At 39.1% G+C, this 15,189-nt stretch overlaps 1 protein-coding gene across 2 annotated transcripts in view; it reads left to right on the top strand.

Annotated features, from left to right (window-relative positions):
• SMIM14 (small integral membrane protein 14) overlaps positions 1-8,082 on the top strand; it is a 45,001-nt gene extending 36,919 nt beyond the window's left edge. Inside the window, exons 4-6 of one of the 2 annotated variants that reach the window (XR_007766467.1) lie at positions 4,179-4,327; positions 4,912-4,999; positions 5,265-5,286. Coding sequence is in view for 1 of the 2 variants with exons in the window: in XM_050896706.1 (XP_050752663.1) it covers positions 4,179-4,327; positions 4,912-4,944 (182 nt within the window). In the remaining variant the exon portion in view is untranslated. Of the gene's footprint in view, positions 1-4,178; positions 4,328-4,911 lie in introns of both variants that reach the window. The other variant, XM_050896706.1, reaches the window with a different exon arrangement.
• Positions 8,083-15,189: the final 7,107 nt, after the last annotated feature.

The following is a 15,189-nucleotide window of genomic DNA, read 5'->3' as shown; positions in this document are numbered from 1 at the left end:
CCCTCTCTTTTCTGGTAATTCCCTTCTCCCTTCCTCCAGTCAAGTCCTTTTTGGCTTTCTTCAGTTTCCTTATCCCTGCCTTTGAGAATGTCAGCTTGCAGGGATTATCTGCTGAAGGTCCCACAGGCTCTTTGTCTTCCCTGATGATTCATCTGTAAGATACCTCTCTTCATACGGTTTCCTGCCTTTCTTTCACAGAACAGGCAAGGCTAAAAACACTGTGAAAAGAAGGCGGCACAAGTCAGAGAGCACGCTTTTGCCTTTCTGCATGCAGATGTTAAACAGTAAAAAGCCGAAGATCCAAAAGGAGACATTTCTACCATGAGAGGGCAGACAAAAAAACCCACATGGAATATACTTTTACAGTAAAAGAAATGCAATCTTTCCTCTTTTTCTTTAGATTACAACCTCACTCTGAATGAAAAATAGCATGTTAAGAGGAGAACTAAGTTCATGTAAGGAGTATTTAACAAGGGCATTTATTAATTTTAATATTGTATTCTTGAGATTTCAGTTGCACAATCAGGAGGTGGTTGACCTTTAATCTTTAGAAATTATTTTTACCAAACTCATCATTTTAGTAGCTCTGACTGCCTTCTAGTAGAACATTAAATGAGGTGGCAAACATCTGTCACAGAACATTTTTTTTCTCTTCCCATTTCTCTCTGAGAGAAGACTAGTTTATGTGGCCTAGTCTCTGTTTCTATAGCAAAAAGCAAGTCAAAGAACTGTATCTTGTACGCAGAGCAACAGATAGGATTCACCATAATCATTAGCTCCCATGGGAGTTCATCCCACAGTCTCAGACCAGCTCCTCATAAAGCTTTCTCCTGCATAGAGATAATTCAGCCATGGTGTAAAAAAATTCCAGGTGACCACAGGGGCAGAACTGCTCACAGGCTTCATTCAGAAGTGCATGGATATATAGGTATGCTGAGCCCAGGGGACCAGATACTCTGAAAATAAAGACCTTGGGCTGGATTCAGTGTTGTGTGGAAAGGCAGGTTAGAGACTGTAAGTTTCATGTCGCTCAGTGACACGGGAGTATGTACTGCTACATTCTGTACTAGTTGGTGTCTCCCAGGCACTGCAGATTAATAACCAGTTCCATCCATCAAATGGGTGTGGCAGGGACATTCATCTGTGAGGTTGGAACAGGACAATCTTCTGTCCATCTGGAAATACTGGAAAATATCATCCACAAGTGCTCTTATAGGATAGCCTTTATTCTTCAAGGGATCAAAAAAACCACTTCTAAATTAGCTGCAAAAATACCAGTTATAGGTAAAAGCACTGTGGCTGTGAACTCTTAAAAATAAGATTTTTTTCTTCTGCCCATCAGCATAAATTCCATGCTGCTTGGTTTCAGCTTCACTCAACTGTTCTTTATCCATAAGCTGGTCTTATCTGATTATTTTGTGATCTGGGTGATGGAGGTCTTTGTAGCAGAAGATTGTTGTCTTCTACATATTATTGCTCCCAGTAACTCAAACAGCTTCTTGTCTGTTCTCTTGATTTGTGATGCAAAGCTTTGAAAAGCGTGATTCACCCCAGCTATGTGAGATTTTGCTTATCCTCATCTCCTTATGTTAAGAGATTGAAGTAGCAGATTCTGAAATATCTCACATCCTTATTAAAACACATGGTCACTTGTGAGAGATGTGGGTTTAACGGTTCTTGAATAGTGTAAACAGTGTTGTGGCTGTTTTAGTATCTGGCATGCTTTGAGTAGGTAGTACAGGGCCAAGCTGTGTTAGATCAGCTGTTGTCTTGCTTAACTTAGTTTAGAACATGTTTCAGCACATTTGGTTCCATCTAAACCGTATTACAATGCAGGCTGGAAGAAGTGGTGTCTTGCATGAACGCCTGTGGTTTCCCTCTGGTTCCCTTTGCTCCCTTCCTTGACCTGTAGCATGAGCTGACCTAGTAGCATTTACTTACCCCAACTGTTGTTTAACCACAGACCCAAAGTGCACTATGGTTCAGCAAAAATTCCAGAAGGCAGTCTGACTAGTCCCTGTTTCTCTGCATTGTATGGGGAATCCAGCATAACAGGTGATCTGAATTTTCAACGTTCTACTGAACATACATGCCAAAGCAGGTACCTAAGGCTGTCTTACATGCTGCTGAACGTAGTCTCAGGGTGGCTATTAACGTTGTCTGGAAGCCCTAAAATAAAGCAGTTGTTCTTTTCATGCCGAATTATATGCTAGTTTACTGGATTGCATATATAAAGGTCATCCAAGATTTAAAATATTAATATATGATGTTGGTAACAATAATATTTTCCCTCAACACAATTGCAGGTCTAAACTCTTAACTGCACAATTCCATATGCTTTCTGAATCAATTATATATTAGTTTAATGAATTGAAGGCTGTAGCATTCTCATTTATTTTCTTTGCACTATGCCTTCTCCTCATATACAGTGTGCTTTATTCACTCAGATCTCCAAAAGAATTGTCAGTTGTAATTGTATATACTTCTAATCATAAAACTCCTCTACATTAGCAACTTCTCGAGTTTTGAAATGTCTATATTTCGGACATTTAAAAGGCAAGAGCTGTATAGCAGTTTCATTTGCTCATACATGTTAATGGTGGTGTTTGTGCTGTGAGAAGCATGAACTTATATAATACATGTTTTTTTCTTCTCTGACATTTTTGAGTGCATGTGATGTCGGTAAAGGACATCAGTCCAACAGCCCCAACTCATGAAGTCTTACTCACAGAACAGCAGTGTTGTGAATGGCATAGCTGTAAGCTTCCCCACACTGCCCCTCTGCTGTGTTTTGGCTGTGTTATGAACAAACCGTTTTCATAGAAGAGCCTCTGTTAAAAATGCTACCCAGTATGACAGTGATGAGGGTGGTTCTTTGGTATCAGCATTAACCTTCAAGGAAATGACTCCAGCAGCTCACTGGGTATAAGTTATCTAGCAAATGTTAAATAAGAACAACTTCCAACCAATACTGAATCCAGACTTGACTCCATAATGAGATGATCCAAATGAGTTGAGAAAACTGAAAAATCTGACAGATACGAGTGTCTCTGTGGAATTTCCCCAGATGTTAAAGTTTTCAACTTGAGTAATAAAATAGAACAGTTCTTCTCTTTCTGAAGGTTATTCATTATAGCTTTGTATTGATTGATGATCTAGACCATTAATGAAGATGTCAGGTCTTTAGATACTATTGTAAATGGAGCCATGTAAGTACCATAGGTAATTAACTGTACATTGGTTTACACTTCAGCTGACAACATTACTTACAGTTTGATTATTTGAAATTATGTTTCAGAGGAGAAAAGTTGTTGTTTTCAAATGTGCAGGTATTTGCAAGAGTTTCTTGATCCAAAAAGACTAACCAGCCATCTCCAGTCTGAGGGGATTTTCTCAGTTTTATTTCCATGCTTTGATGTCTCAGCCATCGTGTATGGAAATTAGGTGTAAAATTTCTATATTGTGTTCCTGGGCTTCACTTTTTCATGTATCTCCTCAGCATTTTTTCCCCTCCTGACAGATATGTTTTTCTTGATGCTATCAGAAATACCACATGACCTGGATGATCAGTCATGGAGATCTGGCATATTGACACTCACACTTGCTTGAACAAACTCCCGATAAATAACTTACAGTAGCCAACAAAATTATAACCATTAGTTTGCTCCCTTCTTGCTAGAATTAGCATGTCCTCTGTGTGGGGCCTAACAACGGAGTCTAAGCTTTCATCTCTTTAGCCTTATTCTTTTTATTTGTTTGAGGCAAAAAAACAAACACCAACATACAGATGGGAGTTTTTCCCACATAAATATATTTTGCATCAGGTTTGATTTCTTAAAAATCAAGTTTGATTTCTTAAACACAAAGTATGTGTTTATCATCTCCAGTTCATTAGGAGTTAATGTGAACTAAGAAATATTCATGGTAATTCTGAGAATTCCAGTGAAATCTTATGAAATAGATTCTCTTTTCAAAGGGATAAGAAATGTGATTAAAAAACAGTGTAACACTAGCCAAGAATTACTTGTCTCAAAGCCAAAAGGCAGGACTAATCAGAAAACTCAACTGAAAAATATTTCAGTTTTTTTCCTGAGACTTTTGTTGCATTTTTGTTTTCATTTTGGGGAAAGAACTCTGCTGTCAGTCTGTGTTATAACTTGAGTTTTTCTTGTCTGTAGTGCCAGGACCAAATTCCTCCAGTGACAATGGCATCAGCTTTGCGATGATAATGATGGCCTGGGTGGTGATTGCGCTTGTCTTGTTCTTACTGAGACCTAGTAATCTGAGAGGATCCAACACAGCCGGAAAGCCAACCAGCCCACATAATGTAAGTGCATCTTCAAGTGCCCTGCAGAGAGACTCTACAATAGCTTAAATGTATTTTGTTTTAATACAGACTATGTTACAGTCATTTTTTCCTTACATTTTTTTTCCTGTATTTTCTTGGAACTCCATTAACAATGAAAATGAGTAAAACCAAAGTGAAAGTAGAATCACGAAGGCCAAGTGTGAGGCCTGCCATGAGATGGAGCAGGGACAGATGACTAAGTGTGGGTCATAATGTCCTCTGGACACTGGCTGTCCCTGGTTGGAACTGCCTTCTGCTTTCTTATGTACAAGGGGAAAATCACAGCTTTAAGAGAAGTCAGTAAACAAAATTACAGCATGAAACTGGGAAGGTGATCTTTGTCCTAGATGTGGGATCATGGAAAAATCCCTATCAATGCAGGAAACGGTATTGTTCTTTGATGCTTGTTTACTCTGAATATTGAAAGAGATATTGAAAGGTCTTAAAAGAAAGCGCAATGTAACTCTTCTGAGTTCTTTTATTGCTAAATGATCTTATGTGAAGCACTGTTTCTAATCCTGTACATGTTTTTTTTCTTTCTTTTCCTCCTTCCTTCACCCTAGGGACAAGAACCACCAGCCCCACCAGTGGACTAGAGCATTCAGTATTGGAAAAGTTCAGCAGCTAAAACCTTGCACGACCAAATGAACGGTGACCAGATTACTCCTAAACCCCATTCAATACTGTTTTCTCTTCTCATTTACATAGAGCAGAATTATCATTCAGCAGTTATCTTCATGAACTGCTTTTAGCGACTTCAATTTTAAGTTAATTTTTGCTTTGTATGTTATTACAATTCCTAGTAGATGGTAATTTGAATAATGATAAGGCATTGCAGGGGGGTTTTGGTTGTTACTGTTACTGTGGACATTCCACTCAGTCTCTTTCTGTTACAATGATCTTAATTTCTTTGCAGTGATTTCTGATATGCATTGAAAGAAAAAGAAAATCCCCGTGCATCTATAACAATAGAAGGTTACTGACCTTTCTTCAGATCGATCCATATTTTTTCTCCAGTATGCTTTTGAGAGTTATATTATGGTTGCAACTATTAGCTTAGTTATATGGTGAAAAATTGAAATTATTTTGTATTTGCCCTGGGTTCAGAGCAGCTTTTAGTCTGGTCTTTGGACCACTAACATAGTTTACAGGGTTGTTGGCAAAAGCACGGATTGTCCACTAGAATTGTACTAAGTGTGTGTGTGCGCACATAAGTGAATGTGATAATTGCCACTGTCAAAGCTTTGACATATATATTGGGAACTTTACACAGAAGATTATACCACCAAAAAAGAAATTAATTTAGTCTTGTTCATTAATAAGTTATATATCTTATTCAATAAGTTGTCAAAAAAAAGTATTCCAAAACCAGGTTTGTTTACTTATAGACTTTACGAAAAGAGAAATTTAGTGAGAAGAACTTGGTAGAATTTTCTGTCCTGGTATAGTCTTTTAATAATCGGTATCTTAACGAGTTTTTAGCCATGATGTAATGTATATTGGACAGGATGAAATCATACCAAGAGGTTACCAAGGTTACCAACTTTTGATATACAACATATACTGGATATTCAGGTTTTTTCACCTGTATGTTATCAGCAATTCTTAACATTTCATCCTTATCTACTGGTTGTAATTGTAGAATAACAAACTTGCAGGTGACTACATATGGCATGTCTTTTCCCTCTAATATTTGTGTGTATGTGTGGTGTGTTTATGTGTGCGTATGTGTGGCTGTGCACGTGCCTGTGCACATCTCCCGTTGTAGCAAATGGGAATGACTTTTTTATGTACATTAATTTAAGAACATTTTAAAGATGTACAGAAAAGCAACACTGTATATTTTTCTTGATCAATTTGAAAAATTGATGAGAATAATGTAAAGAACATTTTTATCTTACCAACATGAAGCTTCTTTCCGTAAAGGTCAGTAGAACAGACATATGGGAATTCAAAGCCTTACTCTGCAAACCTTTATTTCCTGAGGACTTTAGTTACGGAGCTGAAGGGGCTAACTGTTAAGATGCATAAAGGTTTGTATTAACGGGCTCTGACAAAAATCTCACATCAGATCCCATGGTTGACAGATGCAGGGTTTTCCTCCTCAGGGTAAATGGCGGGCCAGCTAAGCCTCCTTGTAAAGGTACAGCGTAGACCTGAAGAAAGGCTTCTGTAATTTGATGTAATTGCCCTTTGAATTTCTGTGGAATAGTGTGCTCCCAAGCATAGGAGCATGTGTAAAAAATAAAAAAAAAATGAAGAAGATTAGGCCAGGTGCTCTCAGTGACATCGGTGCAGTGCCATGTAAAGCAATGGAGCTGCAGCAGAGAAGCTGAGAGAATTTGTCCTATTACGTCTAATGGTGTACAGGCCACAAACACTGTGTAAAGATGTCACTGGGACAAGCAATCTGACTGTGCTTGCTTTTTGCCTTCCATGTACATTTATGTTTGGGATACTGTTTTGAGCAGAACAAGTAATACAGCATCATTTTGTTGAACCAACAAGGAAATATATATAATCTCCTACACTGACCTTTTCTCCAAGGATTTTTGGCCAGAATTCTTCGCTACCGGATGCATAAAACAGGGTTCTAATTGATTAAAAAGCCTACTGAAACAGGCTTCATTTCAGACAGAGCACCACTCCTCATCCTATGGGAAGTTGGTGAGATTTACAGCAGACACTCCTCACTTGTGAGGATCAGTCTTGCTTTACTTAAATGTCTGTGTATGTATTTATAAAACTCACCATGTGCACCCAGCTCTAACAGTCTTGGCAAATGAACTTTTTGTTCAGAGTAATGTTGTGTTTTACATTTAAATGAACTGTCTTTGCTTGAAATTCCTCTAAGTAATTGTCCCAGTGATTTTATACATGTATGCTTTCCTCATGTAAATTGCTATTTTAAATTTTCTATGTAAAAGAAAAAACATTGGAAATATTTTATTGTAAAATGTTTTACTAAAGAGCCAGGCCACTATCCCACGTCAAAATGTATGCCTTTTAAATTCAGATACTCTCTCCAAGATATAACCTTCAGATCACCACTCAATTAAAATAAAAGTAACTAATTGTAGGACTGTATTTTGCCACTCTTATTCATGTTAAATAGTGCCTTACTCATCATGTAGTTGCACTGAAGTTTGTGGGACTACTCTGAGATAATGTACTAGTAGCAGCTTTAGTAAGGGTGGCAGAAATCTGGCCTTTAGTGATGTAGTTTGCGATGAAATAATGGTATCAGTTACAGATGTTTATGGTAAATTTTGAGAAGTGTGGAAGAGATTAGTGGTATGTGAAGCTTCAGGATATGATTAATTCTATAATGAGGGTTTTAAGCTCGGTTAGTAAGATATGCAAGTTGTAGCAACTTGGGAAATACGGAGGGAAGTTTACAATTATACCTTAGCTTAGAACTTTGTTAAAACAATAGTATTTTTAGAGTCTGCTTAACACAATTATTATACTCTGAAATGAGAAATCATATGTATTCATGTATTGTCTGCAGATCACTTAGCCTTGTAATGTTCATGATTGAAAAAGGAAGAGTGATGATGTGATGTACCTAATGTAAATTGGTGGTTTAAAATGTCTGAATTATGCCAAACAAAAAATCATCTGTGCCATTTGCGGTTTCCTAGTAATCTTTTACTGAGTACTTGGATTGGGATAAAGGGCTTGTACTATGCACTTTTTATTGACTTAACAAAATAAATAGCAATCGTTAGTAACCTTTTGTCTTTGTCTCTTAGTCTTTGTATAAGATGTAGGACTGTGCCAACCTATCAATTTCTAAGGTAATTTGAAATCATCTAAAAATAAGTATCGGTAAAAATAGCATGTCATTTGTGTAACTTTTAAAATGTAAATTCTAACTTTTCTAATGGACACTTGCCTTCTCTATGTATGTCAAGCAAGTCAGAACAAATTATAAGCGGTTTCCAAGGTTTAAGATACTTTGATGACCAACATGGACGTCTCTGCCTTTTGCTCTTCAAAATAGTTATGCAACCTAGGAAGTCAGAAATAATACAGTAAGAAAAGTAATGACAGAGGCCAAATATACCAATTATGTTACTTCATTTTAGATCAAATCCTACTATTTTGGGATTTGCAGTCTATTTTCTAGTCCCAGTTCTTGGCAGTGTTGGACCCAGAGTTGCTCTGAGGAAAGAAGATGTTCCAGTGGATCCTAGGCACCATGTAGAAGTAGTAGAGACCTGCTGCTTCCTCACTGTTCCCATGGAGTGCAGCACTCTTCTTCCTCCGGCAGTGGAGTACGAAATGCTGAGCACTGCTTCAGCAGCAGCTCAGATCCCACGTTAGGGATTCCTGTGTTAATCCAAGGAAAAAAAGGAAAATGCCAGGGGAGCATTAGAGTTTAAAATAATATATAGCTATCCAGAGATAGTGGTAATAAATACCAGAGAATCAGAAACAAAATCTGAATTTATTTTTAGTAATAATAATAAAAAATAAATAATTTAATAACAAATGCTTTAGGCATTTGAGTCAATTTAGAGACTGTAGGATCTTAATCAGAGATCATTAATGTCTGCTCATTAAGATTTACCCTTTTACTCGAACATGAGGTTATAAATAACCCCTAAAACTAAAGCTAAACTTTACTTACAAGTACACTTGTTAAAATGTCTGCCAAGGATGCACATGCCTATTATGAAAAGTGATGCAGAAAGGAAATTACCACAAATTTAAATTAACTATGTTGAATGGATCTGCATGAGGCCTAGCTGTTCCAGACCTCCAGGTAAGTGAAGAAGATTACTCTGCCCCAAAGCCTGAAAAAAATTGTATCCTATCTAGGATGTTTGGGAGAAATACATCAAATCATTGCAGCAAAATATTCCATGAACGTGAAGTGGGTTCCTTGCAAAAATGGACAACTTGCATTCTTTTCTCCTTCTACCCTTACTTGTTAAGTACCAGCCAACAGCCTACAGTGCAATTCACTGCAAAGACGTGGACCTTGGGGTGGGGGACGAGGCAGACTGTCCCACGGTGAACCACATCCTCACTTGTAAAACAGCACAACTCTTACTGGCTTCCAGGGAGTTACACTCATCGACGTCAGCTGAAGATTTGTCTCTTTTCATACAAGAAGAATAACTGAACCTATGTTAATTGATCTTGTGTCAAAACTATTGCCAACTCCCATAGCAGGCACTTTGTAGTTAAATATAATAACTAGAAGAATCTGGCTTCCGCATTACCTTTTTAACATCCGCAGATAAGAGTGTTGGTCAAAGAGGGTGTCTGAAACAAATGTATTTCAATACATTACTATAATAAATATTAATTCACCATATATATCCAGCTTTTTAAAGGTTTCACTCTTCTTGCTTGTATGGAAAGTGATATTATAAAATATTTTATACAATGTTAATTGAAAATACAGCAGTAATTTCTAACCAAAGATCACAAGTAGCAAGCTTTAAAAAAAAAGTCTTTTGCATTTATGGGTTTTGTTATTACATCCTCCAAGCTATAAATGATGAAACAGAGGAATAATTTCTGTGACTATGTAGTTTTCAGACTTATACTTGTTTTAAAATTCTTGAAGATTATTCATTTCTTCCGATGCAAAAATACCCTTAAAATGTAAGAGAAGATACTAGAGCCGAGAAAATACATTTCCTAAGCAGACCAACAAAAAAAACCCCACCATTGTACAACATTCTGAAGGTCACAGCCACTGCTTTGATATGAAAAGTAAATCTTAGAAAAGGTGTAGGAGCTCAGTTTAGAGGAGAACTTGTAGATGAAATGATAGATGATAAACTGCATGTGATTAGCAAGAAGATGATCCACAGGAGCCCCCACAGGACTGGACGCTACACCAAGCACTGCATGTAACACGTCAAAATCTGCTCTGTTGTTGTGGTGATGGTGAGTAAAAATCTGGTTTCTTCAGCTCTCCTAGTGATTTCACGCAGCCTTGTTTTCCATCCTCAGTTTCATATAGATGAAATAGAAAATCCAAATAATCATTTTCCCACTTCCATCAAATATTAGCTTGCAATTTGAATCACAAGTGCATCTTGTCTCTGACACCCCTTCTGGCTGTATACTTCTGTTGGGCTTCAGTATGTAGGGGGAAGAGATTAAGCCAAATTTGCTTTTAGCTATACTGTAACAGTGGATCAAATCTTCACCTTATTTTATGTGAACAAGTGTTAAGGGAATGAGACAACTCAGCTGAGTAAAACCCTTCAAAGAAGTCATGCTACAAGACAATTTCTCTCCAATGGGGCTTTGATGAAAAGCAGTGCATTATCTGGCTGTTCTTGCTTCCATTGCATTAGTTTTAGGATTTAAGTCTTCGTTATTGTCTTATTGAAATGGCTGTTATGCCTGAAATGGCACTCCTGTTAGGAGATTTAGTATGCTCCATGTTCAGAAAAGCAATGCTGCTGGCCACAGCACTGCTTCTGAAGGAATAGCTTTGATGTCTGGTGTAATGTGTGTGGTTTCCAGAACATCAGAAGAGGAAGAAAAAAAAAAAAAAGAGGTACATACTAAACAATAGATAAGGCCATCAAATGTAATCATGCCTGGGAGGAAGTGTGAATAATTTCTGTGTATACTGAGAGATTTAAATAATCTAATTAGATGAAGGTCATATACTGGAAAACAAAACAATGTTGTGCAGGAACTGAAAGAATAGGGTTTGAGAGGACATTCTCCTCAGAGTTTTCAGGGTGGCCTTCCTCTGATTTTTAAACGTTGTTTTAATCCTGCATGGCTTTCGGTTTTTATTTATATTCCAATATTATCCATGAGTCCAGCTGAAATTGTTGTCCAGATGTTCTGGGCCCTATACAAACAGGCACGTTGACCCTGACCAGAAACTCACTGTATTTCGGGATAAATTTTACCAATAATTGCAGTTCGGGGTGCTGGTTGTCACTAACAAAAATATTGTGTTAGATTAATCATAAGCTGTTTGGGCAAACTGTCAGACCAAACAGCAAAGTAGAAGTTCTGGTAAACCGGAGTGGTGGAGGTGAGGAGAGGGCGTAAGTAGGGACGTGCCAGGCAGAAAATATCTCTCGTAACGACTCGTAATGTTGGCTCTGCGCAGTTAACCGTTATGGTTGGCTCTGAGCACACATAGGAGCTTGGGCACTCGGCTGCCTGTGTCCAAAACTGGCGCATGGCTTGCTTTATGCAGCTGTTGGAGCCTTTTCCAGAGGAACATGCATGCCCAGTCCCACACGTCCCTGTGTAATCTCTTTAGCTGCGTCTCCTTCCTTCCTCTTAGCGGTGTAAAATACAACACATGGATTCAAATACTGACCCAACTGGTCTGCAGGCAAGTCTTCTGGGCACTTTTGTGCCTCAGCCTGGGACTGTTGCCGAGTAGCTCAGATTTCCGCGTTACACGTGGGGTTGCTTCCTGGTTGTGCTGTGTCAAAAGTTAAAGAAAGGCATGACAGACAATGGTGGTTGTTGAATCTGTGTCAGATGTCAGTGTCACAAACTGATTACACAAACATAGCTGCCTTTAGTTAATGATCAGCTAAATCTGGTGGGGGATTAGTCTGACATTAAATGCTCCCTAGATAGGATACAAAACTTCTCTCATATCCAGGGTTCCTTGCTGGCTTTTCCTCTCATCTCCAAGATCAGGATGCCAGCCAGGAGATCATGCAATCATGCACTCACTTGCTCTTTCTTTTCTTCTCTCCCCTTCCGTTCATCCCCCAAATCCTTCATAAGTCACGATTTCTCCCTTGCATGATGGAACAGCTTGTACATGAGAGGTGAAGAGTGCTCCCTCCGCCCACCTCTGGCGTTCAGATCGCCCTTCGCTCGGTGGTTTCTGGAAAGGCAGAGATGTGGCCTCGAGCCCACTCACCTATTTTCCACGCAGAGAGGAGAATGTAGAATCCAATCTCACGCTGGTACATGCTCTAGCCATTGAGCCATTATATTAAAAAGACATTACCACTTTCCTTGGCCAAGCTTTTTGAATGAAGCAGTCTTAAATCTTTGGACTGCATGCCGCCTGATCCTGCTGGTGTTAGCCTTTGCCGGGGCACAAATTAAAGGTCAAGTCTATGAGAGCATATAGCAAAGGGATTGCTCATTTTCAGGATCAGATCAAGTTTAGATATGAGGTAGGCAACTGAACTGCTCATGTCGGATTAGACCGAGGCAGATGATGTACCTTTAGGTACCTAAGGAAATGTATTGTCAAAACTTGAGTATCTTTGGTTTTATATACCTTTTGGACTCCATCCCCTAAGACTAGGTTATTGACTAGGTTATAAACTCTGTCCTATGTGTATCTGTAGCCTAAAATTTACAAATATCTCTAAAAATGCTTATTCTCCTCAAGCAGGTGTGTATGAATTATGACAATCACCTTTCTTGGACATGGATGCTTCCATGAATTACAGTTCAGGGTCTGAAAAGACGATTTCCTAGCAGGATGTATAAGTGAGCAGTGCTCTCGGAAGTATAGATTACTCACAGTTAAATTATTATGCAAATGACAATCTTTAAAATGTAAAATCCTGGATGCACGGAACAGTGACTCATCAGTCCTACCAGCAGCTCTCTCAATTTTCATTGCAAAATAACACACATAGGAACTTAAGTGAAAAACAATGAACACTGAGATGAACCCTATAGGGAGACTTCTGACCCAGCCTGCAATGCATGAAACTTAGTTTGGAGAGTACTAGAGTGGCAATCCTTCATTGATGCTGTTGGTTAACTGAATGGCTGCCCTGCTAAGATACCTTTCAGCAACCAGTTCAGGGGGTGTTTTAGTTAAAATCTTGCATAATATACATATTAAGCTCATAAATTATAAAGCCAAACTGGACTACTATGAACATCTCTTTTGACATCCATAGGATTTGCATTAATTATTTTTTTTTTTCACTAGAAAATATCTTTTAGGAAAACTTTCCAGAGATGGACCATCTCTGAATTGTTTGTGTGGTTACTTATCTTCACTGTTAGAAAACAACTGTCTTGAATCTGAATTTGTCAAGCTTCAATTTTTATACATTATGTTTTGCTATTTTGAAGTAAGGATTATCAATTTTCTGTTCACACAAGAAATGAGCATTGCAAAACTTCATTTTACTCACCCGATTTTTAGGCATTGCCTCCCAGAAAGCAATTTATAGCCCCAAGTTAGATACACAAACTCCCCACACAGTGGGAAGGAAAAGCTGTCTCGGAGCGAGGCCCAGGCTAGCCGATATGCTGGAAGAGGGATCCATCTGATCTAGTCAACTGGCAATGCTAAAGAAAAACATACATCTGAAATCCCATTCCTTGTGTTATTTAAGTTACTGACCCTGCACTGCAAAAGGATTCAGAGCCTACACTGAGCCTTCAAAAAAATGGAGCAGAACTCACACTTTTATTTAAAAACGCGGCCAGCAGTGGACCGGCCTCATCTGCTTTGTAGCAGCCCAGGGCTGTGTTTCCCAAGCAGCGTGCTTCAGGAGGTTTAATGTTATGCCCTGAAGCCTTATATAAGCTTCATTGCCTCTGCGCAGTGTTGTAAAAAATTCTATGTACTGGTAAACGATGGGTCTGCCTGAAAGGAAAAACAAAGAAAACCCCACCCAGTAATTCAGAATTTACTTTGTAAGGAGAAGGGAGACCCAAGCTCCCTGCCCTTTTCATTGCAGTGACTTTGAGCCCTCCATTTTTCCCCTGCCAGCAGTGCCCTCACCACCAGAGTGTGGGCTATACGGAAACAAAAGCTGTCCTTGCCATCCTTTCTGGGAAAGTTGTGCCATTCTGCAAGAAAGAATTCGAGATCCACGTCCCAGGCAGGGGGTGTGACAGTGTAGTCTATCAATGAAGGCCCTTTGCTGAGAGAAAAGAGACCGGGGTCCATTGCCTGCTCCGAGGGCTGTTTCAGACATTTGAAAGAGCTCTCAAATCACAGACTACAACCCAGACCTTTCTCCTCCCAGGAAAGTGCAATGATTACCAAACAAGAAAAACATTCCCTTTCAAGCTCCTTGGCAAACTAGCATAGTTGCAGGTGGAGAATTAGATGCCCATGTTTCTTTATAACCCACCGGACGCGGCACTCTCCCGAGATATGTATGCCTGAACCCCCACAGCCGAGGAAGGGTCTGAAGCTCCTGCCCTCATTCTCAGCAAACGCAGTAACTAGGAGGTATTAGCTGGCTCTGACGAACTACTAACTACCCATACATATAGTAATAAGCAAAGGGAACTCCTCCTCACGAATGTGGCCTTGCACACAGCGACCACCGCTGTTTTTAGAAAATCCACTCCTTGTCAGGCACAGACTAAGCACACTTACCACACCAACACCCTTGGGGGACCATGTAAAGGATCTGAAGTGGATTCGGCCTTGCCAAGATAGCAACAGAGGGACCAGATGAAGTTCTTAGTAGTACAAATGTATGCATTTATGGCTATTCTGAGACCTAAGGAGATAGCCAGGGGTTCTGAAGATGATGGTATAGGTAAGACTGACTCAGTAGTGAGAGCTCAACAAGCTTCTATTTGCCTTGCCTAGGCTTCCCTGGAAAAAAGGATGTGTTCAAAATTGAGACATCTGTGCAAATTAGCAATGAGACAAGGCATTACTTGTTTTTCCTTCAGGATAAACACGGTGAACCCTGTACCTTCGCCAGGCAGTTCTTTGGCTAACCACACGGACTCCGCTAGGATTCTGCACTGAGATTGCAAACCTCAGTAGGCTCTTTCAGCAGAAACATACATATTTTACGGTACCATTTCTAAAGGACCAGTGAGTTACAGTATGTACTCACTTAAATAGGCACAGATTCTTCTAGAGAAAGATCAGA

Source organism: Gymnogyps californianus, chromosome 4, assembly GCF_018139145.2.
Source record: "Gymnogyps californianus isolate 813 chromosome 4, ASM1813914v2, whole genome shotgun sequence".
NCBI classification, from domain to species: Eukaryota; Metazoa; Chordata; class Aves; order Accipitriformes; family Cathartidae; genus Gymnogyps; species Gymnogyps californianus.
The sequence above is the reverse complement of the archived record's forward strand: the minus strand, read 5'-3'. Positions and strand labels throughout refer to the sequence as shown.